The sequence below is a fragment of the Perognathus longimembris genome, chromosome 2, assembly GCF_023159225.1.
Source record: "Perognathus longimembris pacificus isolate PPM17 chromosome 2, ASM2315922v1, whole genome shotgun sequence".
Lineage (NCBI taxonomy): Eukaryota > Metazoa > Chordata > Mammalia > Rodentia > Heteromyidae > Perognathus > Perognathus longimembris.
Genome location: NC_063162.1, coordinates 107,183,959 through 107,199,015, shown reverse-complemented (window position 1 = coordinate 107,199,015; position 15,057 = coordinate 107,183,959). Strand labels below are relative to the sequence as shown.

The window sequence follows — 15,057 nt, the reverse complement described above, 5'->3', positions numbered from 1 at the left end:
CCTATATCTCATTGCATTTATTAAGCTTCGTGGACACCTATGCTAGCATTGGAACCTGAGAAAAATGAATATTTTATATAGGAGCACTACTCTAATGAGCAAAATGGAGTTCTGAGTATGAAGAGGAAGTGGAGAATAGTGTTCATAAGAAATGAGAAGCCAGGAGCCAGTGGCTTATGCTTGTAATCCCACCTACTCATGAGGCTGAGATCTGAGGATCATGGGGACTCTTCTGCCAGCTAGCTCAAACAGAAAAGTCCTCATGAGACTCATCCCCAATTAACCACTCAAAAACTGGAAGTGGTGTTGTGACTCAAGTGGGGCTAGTGTTGAGCACAAAGAGGCTCAGGGACAGCACCCAGGTCATGAGTTCAAGCCCTACAACTGACAAGAAATAATGAAAGGAATGAAGGAAGGAATAAAGGAAGGAAGGAAGAGGTCTCCAGATTCCCTGTAGTACTGACTGCCAATATATGCATGTGTGCATGCACACACACATATTTTTGAAAGTGTTGTTCTTTCATATATAGCCTTGGTGATAAACACTTTATATAGTATATTTATTGTTTCTGACAAATGAGATGCAGTCATAATAGGTAACTGATAACTTTCATGTACTAATAATACACTGCTTTACACACATCACTTAAAATGATGACTTTTCATTCTGTGTTTCTACCAATATTATTAGTCTTTGGATATTTTAAATTTCTGTCATGATTCATCTGCATAATATCAAAGATTTTCTTAATTAAGTAACAGCATCAGTTTCACATAACGATTCTTAAATAACCACATACTGACCATAGAATACTAAGTATTTAATCACAAAACCATAATTGCAGAAATTATTGTTTTGTACATCCCTGCTATTAATATCTAAAATTCAAACTTTGATAGACTAGATTTTAAAGTCTTAAAATTGTAACTCCTAATAAAATTCACTGTACTTTAAAAATAATGCATTTCTTAATTGCATTCTCTTGGTCACTAAAATGTCTATCTTAGGTTTTCTGCATTTCTTAAAATCCTTAATGTTGATAATGAAGTTGGTGGGAAAGGAATAGAGAGATTATTTTTACTGAAGCTCTAAGTGGCTCTTAGATGTGAAGATAGTACATTTTCCAGAGTGTAAATGGAACACTAATTCCTATTTAATGTAATTTGATATTATGGATTTACATCTAATTTCAAAGCCCCTGTGAATTCAACTAGAATTAATTCTGCCTCATCTTACATACCTTATTAGATACACTTTTCAATCTAATTATGATCCCTTTGATTTAAGATGATTTGTGTTTTGTAAACACTTCTAAACTAGCATGATAGGGTGTCAAAGATATTGTGTAACATATAGAGTTTGAATACAATAAGGTTTTATATAATTATGAAGGGAAACTTAGAATCACACATTTCAAAACTTTTAGTATGCTTAGAACTCAATCATTTAGGAGGAAAGATTATGTGGAAATACAAGAGACAATAATCAATTTTTTTATTTAAGAGAACTACAAAAGAGAATATGGTAAATGTAAATATATAAATAAATGTAAATGAATGTATAGTTCAGATGTGATATACAGATATATAAGTATATATTCCACAGAAGAGTTACCAAAAGGTTCACTTTACTTTTTCTCATAATCACTTGAAATCTGCTATGTCAAATAATATTCTCTTGCTCTAGTTAAATAAGAAAATAACCATCTGTCTTGTTAAAACAAAATGATCCTGGTATTTTTTTAAATTTATTTAAACTTCATTGTAAACGTGATGTACAGAGGGGTTACAGTGACATAAGTCAGGTAATAAGTACATTTCCTCTTGAACAGTGTCACTTCCTACCTCATCCTCACTGTTTTTCCCTTCTTGACTTCCCTCCTGGTAATTTAGTTACTTAAACTATCAGTTCTAAAACTGTAAGTATATACCTAGAATACTAACGAAAAACTACAAATTTAATTCAAACTTAAAGTCTCAGAACATGCTAAACAAGTCAGATCTGCGGTTACAAGTTGGGCTTCGGTAAGACTCCATTTTCCCACATGTCTTTCTTTCCTCAGTTGTTAGTTCATAGAGCTTCCTACCACCCCAGGACTGAAAAGAGTGTAGTTTGGAGAGCTGAATGAACAGCAAATGCCAAGATCCTGGTACCTGGGTTGTCTGGGTTTTGTGGAGGTCAAAGATGATGCAGGTCTTCACTCCCTTGCAAATAAGTATTCCAGTCTCCTTCAGGATTTCCCAGGCTCTGCTTCTGGCCAACATTTCACTGACAGTAGTTTTGGTATCAATAGGCTATCAATTCATAGACAACCTGTGTGGGAATTTTACTGCTTTTTAGATAACCTGTTGCGACAAAACCCAACTTTTTGGGGAGCCATCTTTCACCTGCATGAGCTTAGTCCACATCTTTTTCATGAATATTTAGGTGTGTTTTACAGCCTGCTTTTAATCATAATTTAAGTTATTTTGCAAAGTCAAGCCCACTATGACTTTGCTCACAACTCTTCATCAATTTCTCTGAACATTGTGCCCATGCTGGTAGCCAAGAAATGACCATGTTACTTCTGAGTGGATTTACTAGTACCATCCATCCTTGTCTAGTGCATTCATCAAGAAGAAAGGCACAAGGGCTGGTCTCATGTAGATGCATCATCACTGCCTTCTTTACTTATAGCTTCCCATAATGTCAATTTACTTCAAGAAAATTTCAGTAAGATTTTGCTCCTGATCTTACTGTTTCTAAAAATATACACCCAAAACAATACTTATAGAGTCTACTACGAAATAACTGGGTTACAGCTTCCTCTATCAGTTCCCTATAGTATCTACAGACCTACTTAAGATTACTTTTTGCTAAGTCAGTATTGTTATTTGCTAATAGCTCACACCTGTAATCCTTACTGTTCAAGAGGCTGAGATGTAAGGATCACAGTTTGAAGGCAGTCTGAGCAGTAAATCTGTGAGACTCTTATGAACAATAAACTAATCAGAAAACAACAGTAACAACAAAAACAACAAAACAGAAGTGGCTCTGTGGCTAAAGCGATAGACTGCTAGCCTTGTGCACAAAAGCTCAGGAACAGTGCCCAGAACTGAAAAAAAGAAGTTAATGTTTTGTTCACAGCAAATTAAGACTTGAGTTATCTTATGAAAGTTTAAAAATTGCATCAACTAGAGATATTAGCTCCTTGTTTTTAAGGTATTTAGATTTAATATCACATGTGTAAGTATATTTGACATATCTCCCATATAGGAACATACAAGCTAAATGTTCATATCATGGTTTCTTCACATCATCTATCATACAAAAGCATCCTAGAGAGCTTTAACAAGAGGTAGATTCATAGCTGGTGAAGAGAAATAACAAGATAAATCAAGGACATCTTGATTTGAGAGATAAAATTCAGAATATTAGTGGTAGATTCCAACCTACTAATATGAATGTAGAAGCCCACACTCACATGAACTTTACAGATAGAGAATGATCTTTAAAGTTTACTCATTTATTATGACTTTAAAAAGAAACTGTGTGTCATAACCTCCTAGTCCATAGATAATGCCTAGAAGAAGTATCAGTCACTTAGACACTTGTCTCCATAGATGTCAGGTGAATGCCAACATAGTAGAAACTTTGGGAGAAATAAAAAACATGTTATGTTCCAAGTAACTATTTTCAGTTCTGCAGTGTTATTTTACTGCCATAATTCTGTCATCTATTTCAGTATGATGCTATACTTGTTTCCTGACCAAAAGGAAAAAAAAAAAACTTTTGACTTGGCCTACCCAAAGGTCCATTATGGAGTATTGACTAAATGGCCATAAAACTAGAACTAGCACCTTAGCTACTGATTTATTTCCTGAAAACATCACATGAACGTACCTAGGTAGTTGTGAAAGTTTACTGAAGAAACTAGAATCTTCTGTAGCATTCCATCAAGGCTTCTAGTCTGCCACATTAGATATCATTAAAGTATTAATTTTAATAACACCAGTTAACTTAAACTATTATTTAATATTTACCCCTAAATCAGGAAAATACCAAGGTTTATGAGGTTTAAAGCTTGTTCAGCTTTAAAAACCTTGGTTTCATTAGATTCTTATGCTGCAGCACAGACTGCCTGATTGCCAGGGCATTGAGCTCTGTTCCTTTCCCCAGATGCATTCTTTCTCTTCTAGAAAGTAATGCAAGAGTTCAACTCACACACACTACCATTCAGTGAATACTTCTCCGGCTCCTGTGTGTGACGAGCCTGTTCTAGGTACTGGAAACAGAGCATAGTACAGAACAGGGAAGTCTCTGCTACAAGAAACTTTACTGACTAGTGGAAGGAAAGAAGGGTTACAGAAGGTCTCTCTGGAGTCATCTGATAGTGAGCAGAGTGGAGGTCAGATGTATAAGGATATGAGGAAAAAATAATCCAGGCAGAGGAGGGAGAGAGCAAATGAGAAAAGAGTGACTGAGAGGCTTGAGGGTCAGAAACAGAGTAATAGAAAATGGCATATCCATTAAACTCTCACAATTTTAAATTTCTTCTTTTTCTGTAAGTTGCCAAAGGTTATTATTTTTTTCCTCTTTCAGTGGTAGCTCACTACCACTTGATCAACTATTCAACTTTCAGCTTTTTGGTGATTAACCGAAGATAAGAATCTCAGTGACTTCTCTGTCCAGATCTCAACCTCCAGAGTAGGTAGGATAACAGGCACGAGCCAACAGTGCCTGGCAATGAATATCTTTCTTTGAATTGTGTCCTTTTTGTATATATTATTTTTAATAATTTATTTTATTATTACCTTTATTTCATTCCAAAATCTTGGTTTATGAGTACAATAATCCTAATCAATGTCATATCTTTCATCATTCTTCCCATCTCTCCTAGTTCCAGCCATTTCCTCAATTCCTAGTTCCATGAGAAAATATTTATTGTTCATATATAAGTATGAGACAAAAGTTAAAGTAATTATGTAACTAGCCTGAGCTATTGAAAGAAAGAAGGATAATGGTAAAGAGTTAGTCATACAATAGAATCAGTGGCTCATGCTCAGAATCATAGCTACCCAGGAGGCTGAGATCCTGCAGATCACTATTCAAGACCAGCCTGGGCAGGAAAGTCAGGAAACAAACAAAAATAAAAACAGCAAAAAGCTAAACAAGAGCTGTGATTCAAGTGGTACAGTGCTAGCCCAACATGCAAGCCAAGCAAGTATGAGACTGTAAATTGAAACCCCAGGTGATAAGGAAGATGTTAGCTTTAACTCTTTTCTTCCCTAGATTTTGGCTCTGTATAGTGACAGTAACTATGGCATTTCACTTGTACAACTTTGTAGAATTACAACCTACAGAAACTTTTCTAAGTGAACCCCTGAAAGTTTGCCTTTGGTTTGTCACTGAAAACTCTGAAAACTAATGGAACTTGAACTTGAATCACTCCTTCATCTTCCAGCCCTCCTGCCATATCTCCCATTCTTCCTCCTCCTAAGTTCACATTCAGCTATTCTACTTCAGCCAGGCTCTTGGAAATTCGAAAAGCCAGGTTGGACATTAAGAATATTAGTTCCAGTAAAAGCAAGGAATGCCTCACATATAGCTCCAGAAAAAAAAGCAAGGCACATAAAGCATGGTTAATTGCGATTTTTATATAACAATACCTCTCAGTGCCAATATATTTATTTGTAGGTTGAAAATCTATCATGAATCATAAACACAAATGCTAAATTGAAAATTATATGCTACAAATGATTACTCAATCTTTGCATACTATTTTCATGAGTATAATTTGCACCCAATATGAATAATCATGCTTAATATGTCATTGTTTTCCTTTTTAAAATTTTATTGTCAAATTGATGTACAGAGAGGTTACAGTCTCATATGTTAGGCCTTGGGTACATTTCTTGTACTGTTTGTTAACTCCTCCCTCATTCCCTCCTCCCACCTCCCCCTTTCCCTCTCCCCCCATGAGTTGTTCAGTTGGTTTACACCAAATGGTTTTGTAAGTATTGCTTTTGGAGTCGTTTGTCTTTTTATCCTTTCCTTTGTCTTTTGATTTTGATAGTCCCTTTCACTTACCTTGTTCTAATACCAGTACATACAGTATCCCGTGTATTCAGATGAGGTACAGTAATAGCGTGAGTACAACCACAGGAAGGGATACAAGAGGATCATCAATAAAAGAAGCTACAGTTTCACATGGCATGTTGAAAGTAATTACACAGTGATATAACACTCATTTCCATAACATGGAGTTAATTTCACATAGCATCATCTTATGCGTTCATAGGGGCATAGCTATTAGGCTCATGTGATCCTCTGCTGTGTATGTCATTGTTTTGTAAGAAATAATAAGTACTCTAGAGATAGATGTTTCTACATAAAACAAATATAATGGGATTATTTTAAATATAAATGCTCCACAAGCTAAATCATACTACTAAAAGTATACCATACATTCATTTAGCAATGATTTTCTTAATAACTATTATGCTTAACGGTACTATACCATACATATATATACAAGTGTATTATACTGAACCATATGTATATAAATAGACCAAGATTAACTAGTAATGTCTTTGTCCTGATAAAATTCACTTGTCATAATATTTGACATGGTGCACTACCAGGCTTTCATATTATGTCCACGATGGCCTGTTCTCTCTTTGCTTGGAGAGATTCTCATGGATTGAAGCTTGATGTGGCAGCTGAGAGTGTGCACCTAGCACACTCACAGAGTAGCTGGATATTACATCTATGAGACTTACTTTATCCTCAATTCAGATGATAAATGTGTGTGTCCAGGGTGCCTCAGAGTATACTAGAATTTAATGCATAATGAGAACAAAAAATATTTACTCTGAAAAGATAAGCTTCTACCACAGGATACCAGTATTTCCTTCCTAGTCTATGTAAAAAATATTTTTCCAAAGTTCTTGTGAATTCACTTACTGAGTATCATTAAAGTCTTGGTTACCCCAGCATTTCCTAGGAGAGGCCGTCCTTCACCATCCAACTAAAGCAGTGATGGCCTGCCACATGCACCTGCTAACTTTCTATTTCCTTTGTCTGTAAAGCTTTGAATATGCAGCAAAGCATACAATAAACCATGGTTTTACAACTTTATATAAAAAACTCACATCCGCTTGATTTTTAATATCTTCGTTCTTGCCAATTAGACTGAGAAAATTGTGGAAATTGCTAAGCAACGTTTGCTATACTAAAGACTCCAGGGAATTGTCAGTTGGCAACATTTCTTTTATCCTCTGATAAACATATTTTGTTCACTAGTAGCCAAATGAGCGGGACTAAAGCAGAAAAGACCTTTTCAGAGGTATTTGCATCTTATTATCTCGAAGGAACAAATCTCTTGTGAAGTATTATCAAGATATATGACCAAAAATAGTGAAGCATTTTGTAGAGAGTGCAAAAGATGTCTCTAGTCATTTAAAGCATACCCCCTATGCAAATCTTTCTTAGCCCAGGGAAAGATGTACATTTGTCTCCAGAGAAATGAACTGGCAAATAAATCTCCATTAGATTTTGAAAAAACTTATACTTCTTTTATTAATGTATCACACTGACATAGGAGCATGAAAAAAATTTCACTTGTAAACTAATATCCTTTAAATATTTTGGTGTTGTGCAAATAAAAATGTAATGTTTATTGTTATTTTGTGGTTTGTAAGATGTGTTCATATATATATGGATATATATGCGCACAACACTTTTTTGGTGATACTGGTTTTGAGTTCAGTGCTTGCTAAAAAGATGCTCCATTACTTGAGTCATGTCCCTTTCAATTTTCTGCGTTAGTTAGTTATTTTTCAAATACAGTTAGATCTCAATTTACTTATCTGTGCCATGAATCTGTGAATGAACTGTAGGAATTTGCTACTATACTAGCTTTTTAGATAGGAAGGACTCTTGCTAATTTTTTTGCCTGGCTTCCAAGAAACAATCTTCCTTATCTCTAACTCGTAAGTAGTTGTGATTAAAGGTGTGAATTATTGGGCTTGGCTTTGGAACTTTTAATGACTACTTGAACTATTACAGTCATACAAACAAACAGATGCACATACACTTTGCCTCTTCAACTTTATGAAAAATAATTCCACATACTCTTTCAAACAAAGAAAACATATTATTTCTAGTTTTCTTATCAAGTATATTATTTACACTAGAAATAAAAATTTAAGTATAGCCTTACATAGGAAAAGAATTCTATTATATTAAAAAATACGTACTTGAATTTTAAAAATCTTATCAAAATAACAGTCTTAACCAAAAATATTTTAAAATAAGAAAATAATGAGACTAAGAATAAACTTATACAGGAAACCTTTACTTTATTATAGACTGTATGTAACTAGTAATTGATCAATAGCACGCCCACTGCTAACTGTAGATAAGTGCTTTTAAAGAATCAGGAAAATGGCTGGGAATATGGCCTAGTGGCAAGAGTGCTTGCCTCATATAGATGAGGCCCTGGGTTCGATTCCCCAGCACCACATATATAGAAAATGGCCAAAAATGGAGCTGTGGCTCAAGTGGCTGAGTGCTAGCCTTGAGCGGGAAGAAGCCAGGGACAGTGCTCAGGCCCTGAGTCCAAGGCCCAGGACTGGCAAAAAAAAAAAAAAAAAAGAACCAGGAAAATTCAGGATTGGTGGGATAACTCAGCTGTTACAGCACTAGCCAATGAGCAAAAGCATCAGGCACCAAGTACAAATCCCAATGTCAAGGGGAAAATGCAAGAAAATTCTCACAGTTACATAAATTTCAACTTATATTTATATATCCCAATCATGTTTGACTTACATTTAACATTTACATGTTTGCATTGTACCTTTAACAAATATTGATGCTCATTTTATGTTATCATATTAAAACTGAGATGGGAATCAATGGCAATACTGAGGTCTATAAAGAAAAGAATGTTCACATGGAAAAGATGTTCATTAGGGAATAACAATGTGAAAAAAGGTGCTGCTAGAAACAGAAAAGTAAGAAGTAAGTAAATATCATTTGATGGACTTTTCTGAGAAAATACATGCAAAATTGAAGGATGGTTTTGACATATTAGAATGCACAAAGAAAAAGTGACAGAAACAACTACTCAGTTGAATTTTTAAGGGACAAGAAAGTACATACAACTATTCAATGGCATGAAATCAAAGTACCTGCATTTTTCACTTATATTCCTTTTTCTTTTGTGTTTCTACCCCATGGTTTTACCCCTGATGTCACTGTAACTGATTTTGGTACCTGGGTATTGTAGCTACACTTACTGGAACTAGGGAAGGGAAGGAGAACATCAGAATAGAGAGACAAAGGACAAAAGACAAATCAATGCAACAGCAATACGCATAAATTTTATGCTGTGAACCAACTGTACAATTCATAGGGAGGGGTAGGAAAATGGGAAAGGGGAAAGGTGGGAGAAAAATGAGGGAGGAGGTAACAAGTTGGATAAGAACTGTACTCACTTCCTTACATATGAAACTGTAACCCCTTTGAACATCCCTTTGACAATAAAGAAATTTAAAAAAATGTAAGTGGAAAAAAAAATCTTAAAAGAAATGCCCTAAAGACAAAAGGGTATCAGGATGTCTTTTTGAGTTTAGTGGAATGTGAACTGATGATAGAAACTAGGCAAGCACCAAAATATGTGTGTGTGGGTGAGGGGGAAGGGTAAAGAAGATAAAAGTTAGATACTGTCATTCTAGCCACAATCTAATTCCATAAGATTAGACACATTTCCAGTTTAAAAAAAACATTAACCTGTTATATTTTATGCATGTGGCAAATTTAAATACAAAAGCATCAAGAATTCTTATTAAAGAACCAACTGTTACCTGGGCACTGGTGGCTCATATTCTTAATCCTGATTAATCTCTGAGGCCAAGATCTGAGGATCACTGAAGCCAACCCATGCAGGAAAAGTCCATGAGACTTTTATATTTAATTAAGTACCAAAAAGGTGGAAGTGGAACTGTGGCTCAAGTGGTGGAACTAGGCTTGAGCAAGAAAAAGCTCAGAGAGAGTGCCCAGGCTTGTATTTCAAGCCCCAAGTTCATCGCACATACACATTACAAATCATGACCTAAAATATTATTAAAGTCAAAGATGGGGATCTACATTATGCCCTTTTCATGAGCTAGTTAGATACCGTTACCCTTTGTAAACTGCACAGTTAAAATGCAGCAATGATTTAAATAATTTGCTACTCTGGTTCTCTTTCTCTACTCTCTGTATATTGTACAGTTCATGAACTTCATGTAATGAGGTGTTTTACAAACACCAATGTCACAGCATCCAGAACTTTTGAGCAAAAACATGGCATGATACTCTTATGGATTGTAGTGATCACATTTTACTCCTTTCACCCTTTTCTCTCCATGATGCTATATCAGATGGATAAGTTATTCACAATGAGGTTTGAAAGTAAATGCCTAGGTTGCAGAACATTTAGACCATATAATTCTTCCAAAGAAATATACTGCTATGTAATATAGCACTACAACCAATGAACACTAATTCTCAACCAAAGTAAAGCAGGTCTAGCTCTTTCACAAAAATTAAATTTATAGAAATGAAAAGGGAGAATTACATAAATATCTGAGGTTTTAAAATAGAGAGCATTAGTACCACACATGTAATTTGAGCAGATGTTAAATGAAATATTCAGTACTGTGCACGTGTTTTAAGAAGTCAATACTTCTAAAATGTCAGGAGACCTGCATTTTTCAGGTTTGGAGCTTCATATTGTAATACGATCTTTCTTTACACTTTTCTCTCCTCTTGCCCAGTAAAGGACATTGTCATCTAAAGTTCAGTGTCTTCCTCTTCTTTTATTTTCCACTTTCGTAGATAAAGCCAGTAAGTCAAGGCCTCAGAGTATCCTCATATATACCCTGCAGTTTAGACTCCAGAACTCCAGCTTGTATTTCCCATTACTGATCTTAAGTTGGACCAACAATGATGAAAAACACCCAACAGCTATAGAACTCCTCCACACCACTGCTTTGGCTAATTTTAGGAGGAAAGTTCTATTTTAATGTAGTTCAAATATGGACTGATGACAGAGTGGAATCTCACATCCATATCCATTTTTAAATAAAAACTACAGACTTTAAATTGCTTAAGGATAGGTGTACTAAACACATCTACAATAGAGATACTCATATTTTTATGTGAAGAATGTTAACAGATGTAATAGGAATTAGAATAATAGGAATGGCCTTACATAAACTATGGAATTAATCAAGCCCTTCACCACTCTCACCACCAGTGTCACCTCTCAAACTCAGCCAAGTCTCAAGGCTGTCCTAAATTTGGAGGATCTGTTTAGTTCTTAGCCTCAAGCTCATATCTAAGTCTATTTTGCACTTTCTTTACCGGCGTGTATTCTCCTGAATTTTATTATTGTACAGTACTACTATGGATACAGAGGGATAGTCATTTAATAATATAGAAATTATTCACTCTTATTAAGGTATATTTTATGCACATAGGACATGTCAAAATAAAACATCCTTATCAAACTAATTGATATTAGCAAAATTATGTGCAGAAGAAAAAGTTAAATGGAAGCATTTGGGGAAGCTCTGAAGCAATTAGGGCATGAACATAGATAACCCTATAAGAGTTCAGGGAGAAGATGGGCACCTCCACGCCAAGGAAAGAACCTCGGGAAGAATATACCTAGATGTATTTCCTTGCATCTAGCTGTGTTGTAAAAGTAAAAAAAAAATTCAATAAATAGTTCAAATTATCAGAGTGAATGAACATTTTGAAAAGCATATATTAGATCATACAAACACAAAATGAATTAACTGTTTATTATACCCCTCTCTCTGGCAGAGGAATATATCAAGACACATCTACACAATTCAACTTTATTGACATGTCCAACACAAAATATTCAGTAATAATATTTCTGGTAATTTTATACCCCTATCCAGACCCACACTAAAAGAAAACAATTTTTTATTTATTTTTACTTAACAGCTCATTGAAAGACCACCAGAAATCATCTTGTTTTTGAAGCCAGTCACCTAAACTCTGTTTTTGTTTTGTCTTTGTCTCATTTTCTTTAGTGCTGCAATCCATCCTAGGGTTTTGCACATGTGAGACTAAAAGTACACCACTTATCAACATCTGGCTATCCATTGCTCACAATATCATAACCTTTTTTTTTTTTTGCCAGTCCTGGGGCTTGAACTCAGGGCCTGAGCACTATCCCTGACTTCCTTTTGCTCAAGGCTAGCATTCCACCACTTGAGCCACAGCACCACTTCTGTCTTATTCCATATGTGTGGTGCTAAGGAGTTATACCCAGGGCTTCATGTATGTGAGGCAAGCACTCTACCACTGGGCCATAATCCCTCATAATCCTTTAATCCACTGCATGTGTCCAGTTGGCTTCCCCAGTGTACCCCCTCCATATCTCCCTGTGTAGCAGGAAGGACACAGCATGCTTTGAGGAAAGGTAGGTCTCCTTCATATAGTGGAAAATAGAGAAGGCTCCCAACAGATGTACATATGAAGCAGAGATCTGAAGGAGCAACGTTCTGCTTGATAGGAAGGGAACATGGAGAGCAATTCAGGCAAGAGGAAAACAGATGAGAAAAAAAAGTCTTAGGGCAATACAATACCTCTTCCTTTCTTCCATGCTGTCCTGGCCTTCTATTTTGGGGGAAGTCAGAAAGCCAGGCTGGACTATTTCCTTTTGATTAAGGTTAGGAGACATAGCAAGGAACCCTATGTTTCCTAAGTCTTTATTATCTGTGCTAGGTGGTAGATACCCAATGGGCATGAGATTCTGTGTGTGATATGCTGGAAAGGGGTTCTCAAATTTGAAAAGGGAGTCAGAGGCTCTTCTTCAAATTAGCTACATTGCAAGTAATCCTCAATAGTTGAGAACCCTGACATCCTCCTGCCTTCTGCTGTGCTTCTCCCTCATTGTGAAGTCCTCAGGAAGCCAAGAAAGTCAGGATGACGTCATAGACACCAGCATGCTCCCCTTCCGCTCTGCCCACAGGGAAGTTAGCTGGGCCTTTCCTTCCTGTACCCTTCCACCCCAAGTAGCCCTTCCAGGCTACTACTTACACACATGGAGGTCAAAGGTCCCGGGGCCCTGGAGCCCCAGCCCTCTTCAGAGCATTCTAGACCTGATCTGAGCCCCAGCTCGAGCCTGGATAACAAGAATTCCTCCAGCACAGTGGTCAACAACCTGCCAGCAAATAACGGAGCGGTGGTCATTGACACGGGTACCAGTACCTGTAAGGTGGGCTTCGCTGGGCATCCCAAACCCATCTACACCGTGGCCACCATCATGGGCTGTCAACCTAAGAAACAGGCCACCACAGGGCACACAGAGCTGGAAACGTTTATTGGAGAGGTAGCCCGCTTAAACCCAGAGCTGAGGCTAGTGCAGCCCATTCGCAGTGGCATCGTGGTGGACTGGGAGGCTGCCGAGCTCATCTGGCGCCATGTACTGGAGCATGACCTCCAAGTGTGTCCCCAGGACCACCCACTGCTGTTCTCTGACCCACCCTTCAGCCCTGCCACCAATCGCGAGAAGCTAGTGGAGGTGGCCTTCGAGTCCCTGCAATCACCCCGCATGTACGTGGCATCCCAGTCAGTCTTGTCCGTCTATGCCCACGGGAAAATCAGTGGGCTCGTAGTGGACACCGGCCATGGGGTCAGCTACACAGTGCCTGTCTTTCAGGGCTACAACCTGCCCAATGCCATCGAGCGCCTGGACCTGGCTGGCAACCACTTGACGGCCTTCCTGGCCGAGATGCTTCTGGGCTCTGGCTTCCAACTGCGGCAACAGGACCTGGACACAGTGGAAAACATCAAGCACCAGTACTGCTATGTGGCCTCGGATTTCAAGAAGCAGAAGGAGTCGGATCAGGACTGCAAGAAATCTCTGAAGCTTCCTGATGGGAGAACTGTCACCCTGGGCAAGGAGCTGTTCCAGTGCCCAGAGCTGCTATTCCATCCTCCAGAGATCCCAGGGCTGTCGCCTGTGGGTCTCCCATCCATGGCCAAACAGAGCCTCCTCAAGGTGCCCGAGGTTCTGCAAGAAGACATTGGCCGCAATGTGCTCCTATGCGGAGGCTCTTCGCTCTTTGCTGGGTTCGAGGATCGTTTCCGGGCGGAGCTGCTGCAGGCTCTGCCCCCAGAGCAACAGGTAGTGGTGCTAGCCCAGCCCAATAGAAATTTCTCTGTGTGGATTGGAGGCTCCATCCTGGCCTCGCTGCGTTCCTTCCAGTCCTGCTGGATTCTACGCGAGCAGTATGAGGAACAGGGTCCCCACATTGTGTATCGCAAATGCTACTGAGCCGACGCAGGGGTTGGAAGCGTGTGGGGTAGTAAAGCCTAGTCAAAGAAAATGCCTAGTGTGGGAGTGATCATGTCACAGGACGAAATGTGAGATGCCATGTGCACCTTGGTCCTATGTGCCAGTCTACTAAATTCACTGAACTATATTACACTGTGCCTAACATGAGTTGGGTCAAAAATGGAATGATCAATAATACATGGGACCTTGCTTTAAAATTCCCATTCATTCTTGCTGTGGAAGACAGATATGCAAATGGGGTAGTCTGAGAGGTCGTGTTTCCATACATTGTGCAAAGACACACACACACCATATCTATCCATACATCTCAATCTAGTCTAATCTGAATATCATCAAATATGAAATTTTAATTTCTGCCTTTACTTATATTCAGAGTGGTCTAGAGTAGATGCTGTAACAAGTGTCTCATTTCTTTTTAAAATTGTTTTATTATAAGTTGTTTTACAAAGGGGCTACAATTCCCTAAGTCAGTTTACGAATGCAATGTATCTTGGACAAAGCCATCCTTTGACATGGAGAACCTACATCAGCTTTATTGGCCTGCATTCTAATCTTAGAGGCATATGAAGAAACATGGACAGAAAAGAATGAAGGCAATAAAAGGGGGTTGGGTTTTCTTGTGCATCCACTGGGCAGCATTAGAGGATGTTAAGTACAGGAGAAAGAATTTTCAGTTATTTTCTGGGAACAC

The 15,057-nt window shown here is 37.8% G+C and overlaps 1 protein-coding gene across 1 annotated transcript; it reads left to right on the top strand.

The window, feature by feature from the left end:
• The first annotated feature begins 12,343 nt into the window (after positions 1-12,343).
• Positions 12,344-15,057, top strand: Actl9 (actin like 9). The gene has a single exon (XM_048339904.1). The coding sequence runs from the start codon at positions 13,110-13,112 to the stop codon at positions 14,343-14,345; it is 1,236 nt and encodes a 411-aa protein (XP_048195861.1). The 5' UTR covers positions 12,344-13,109; the 3' UTR covers positions 14,346-15,057.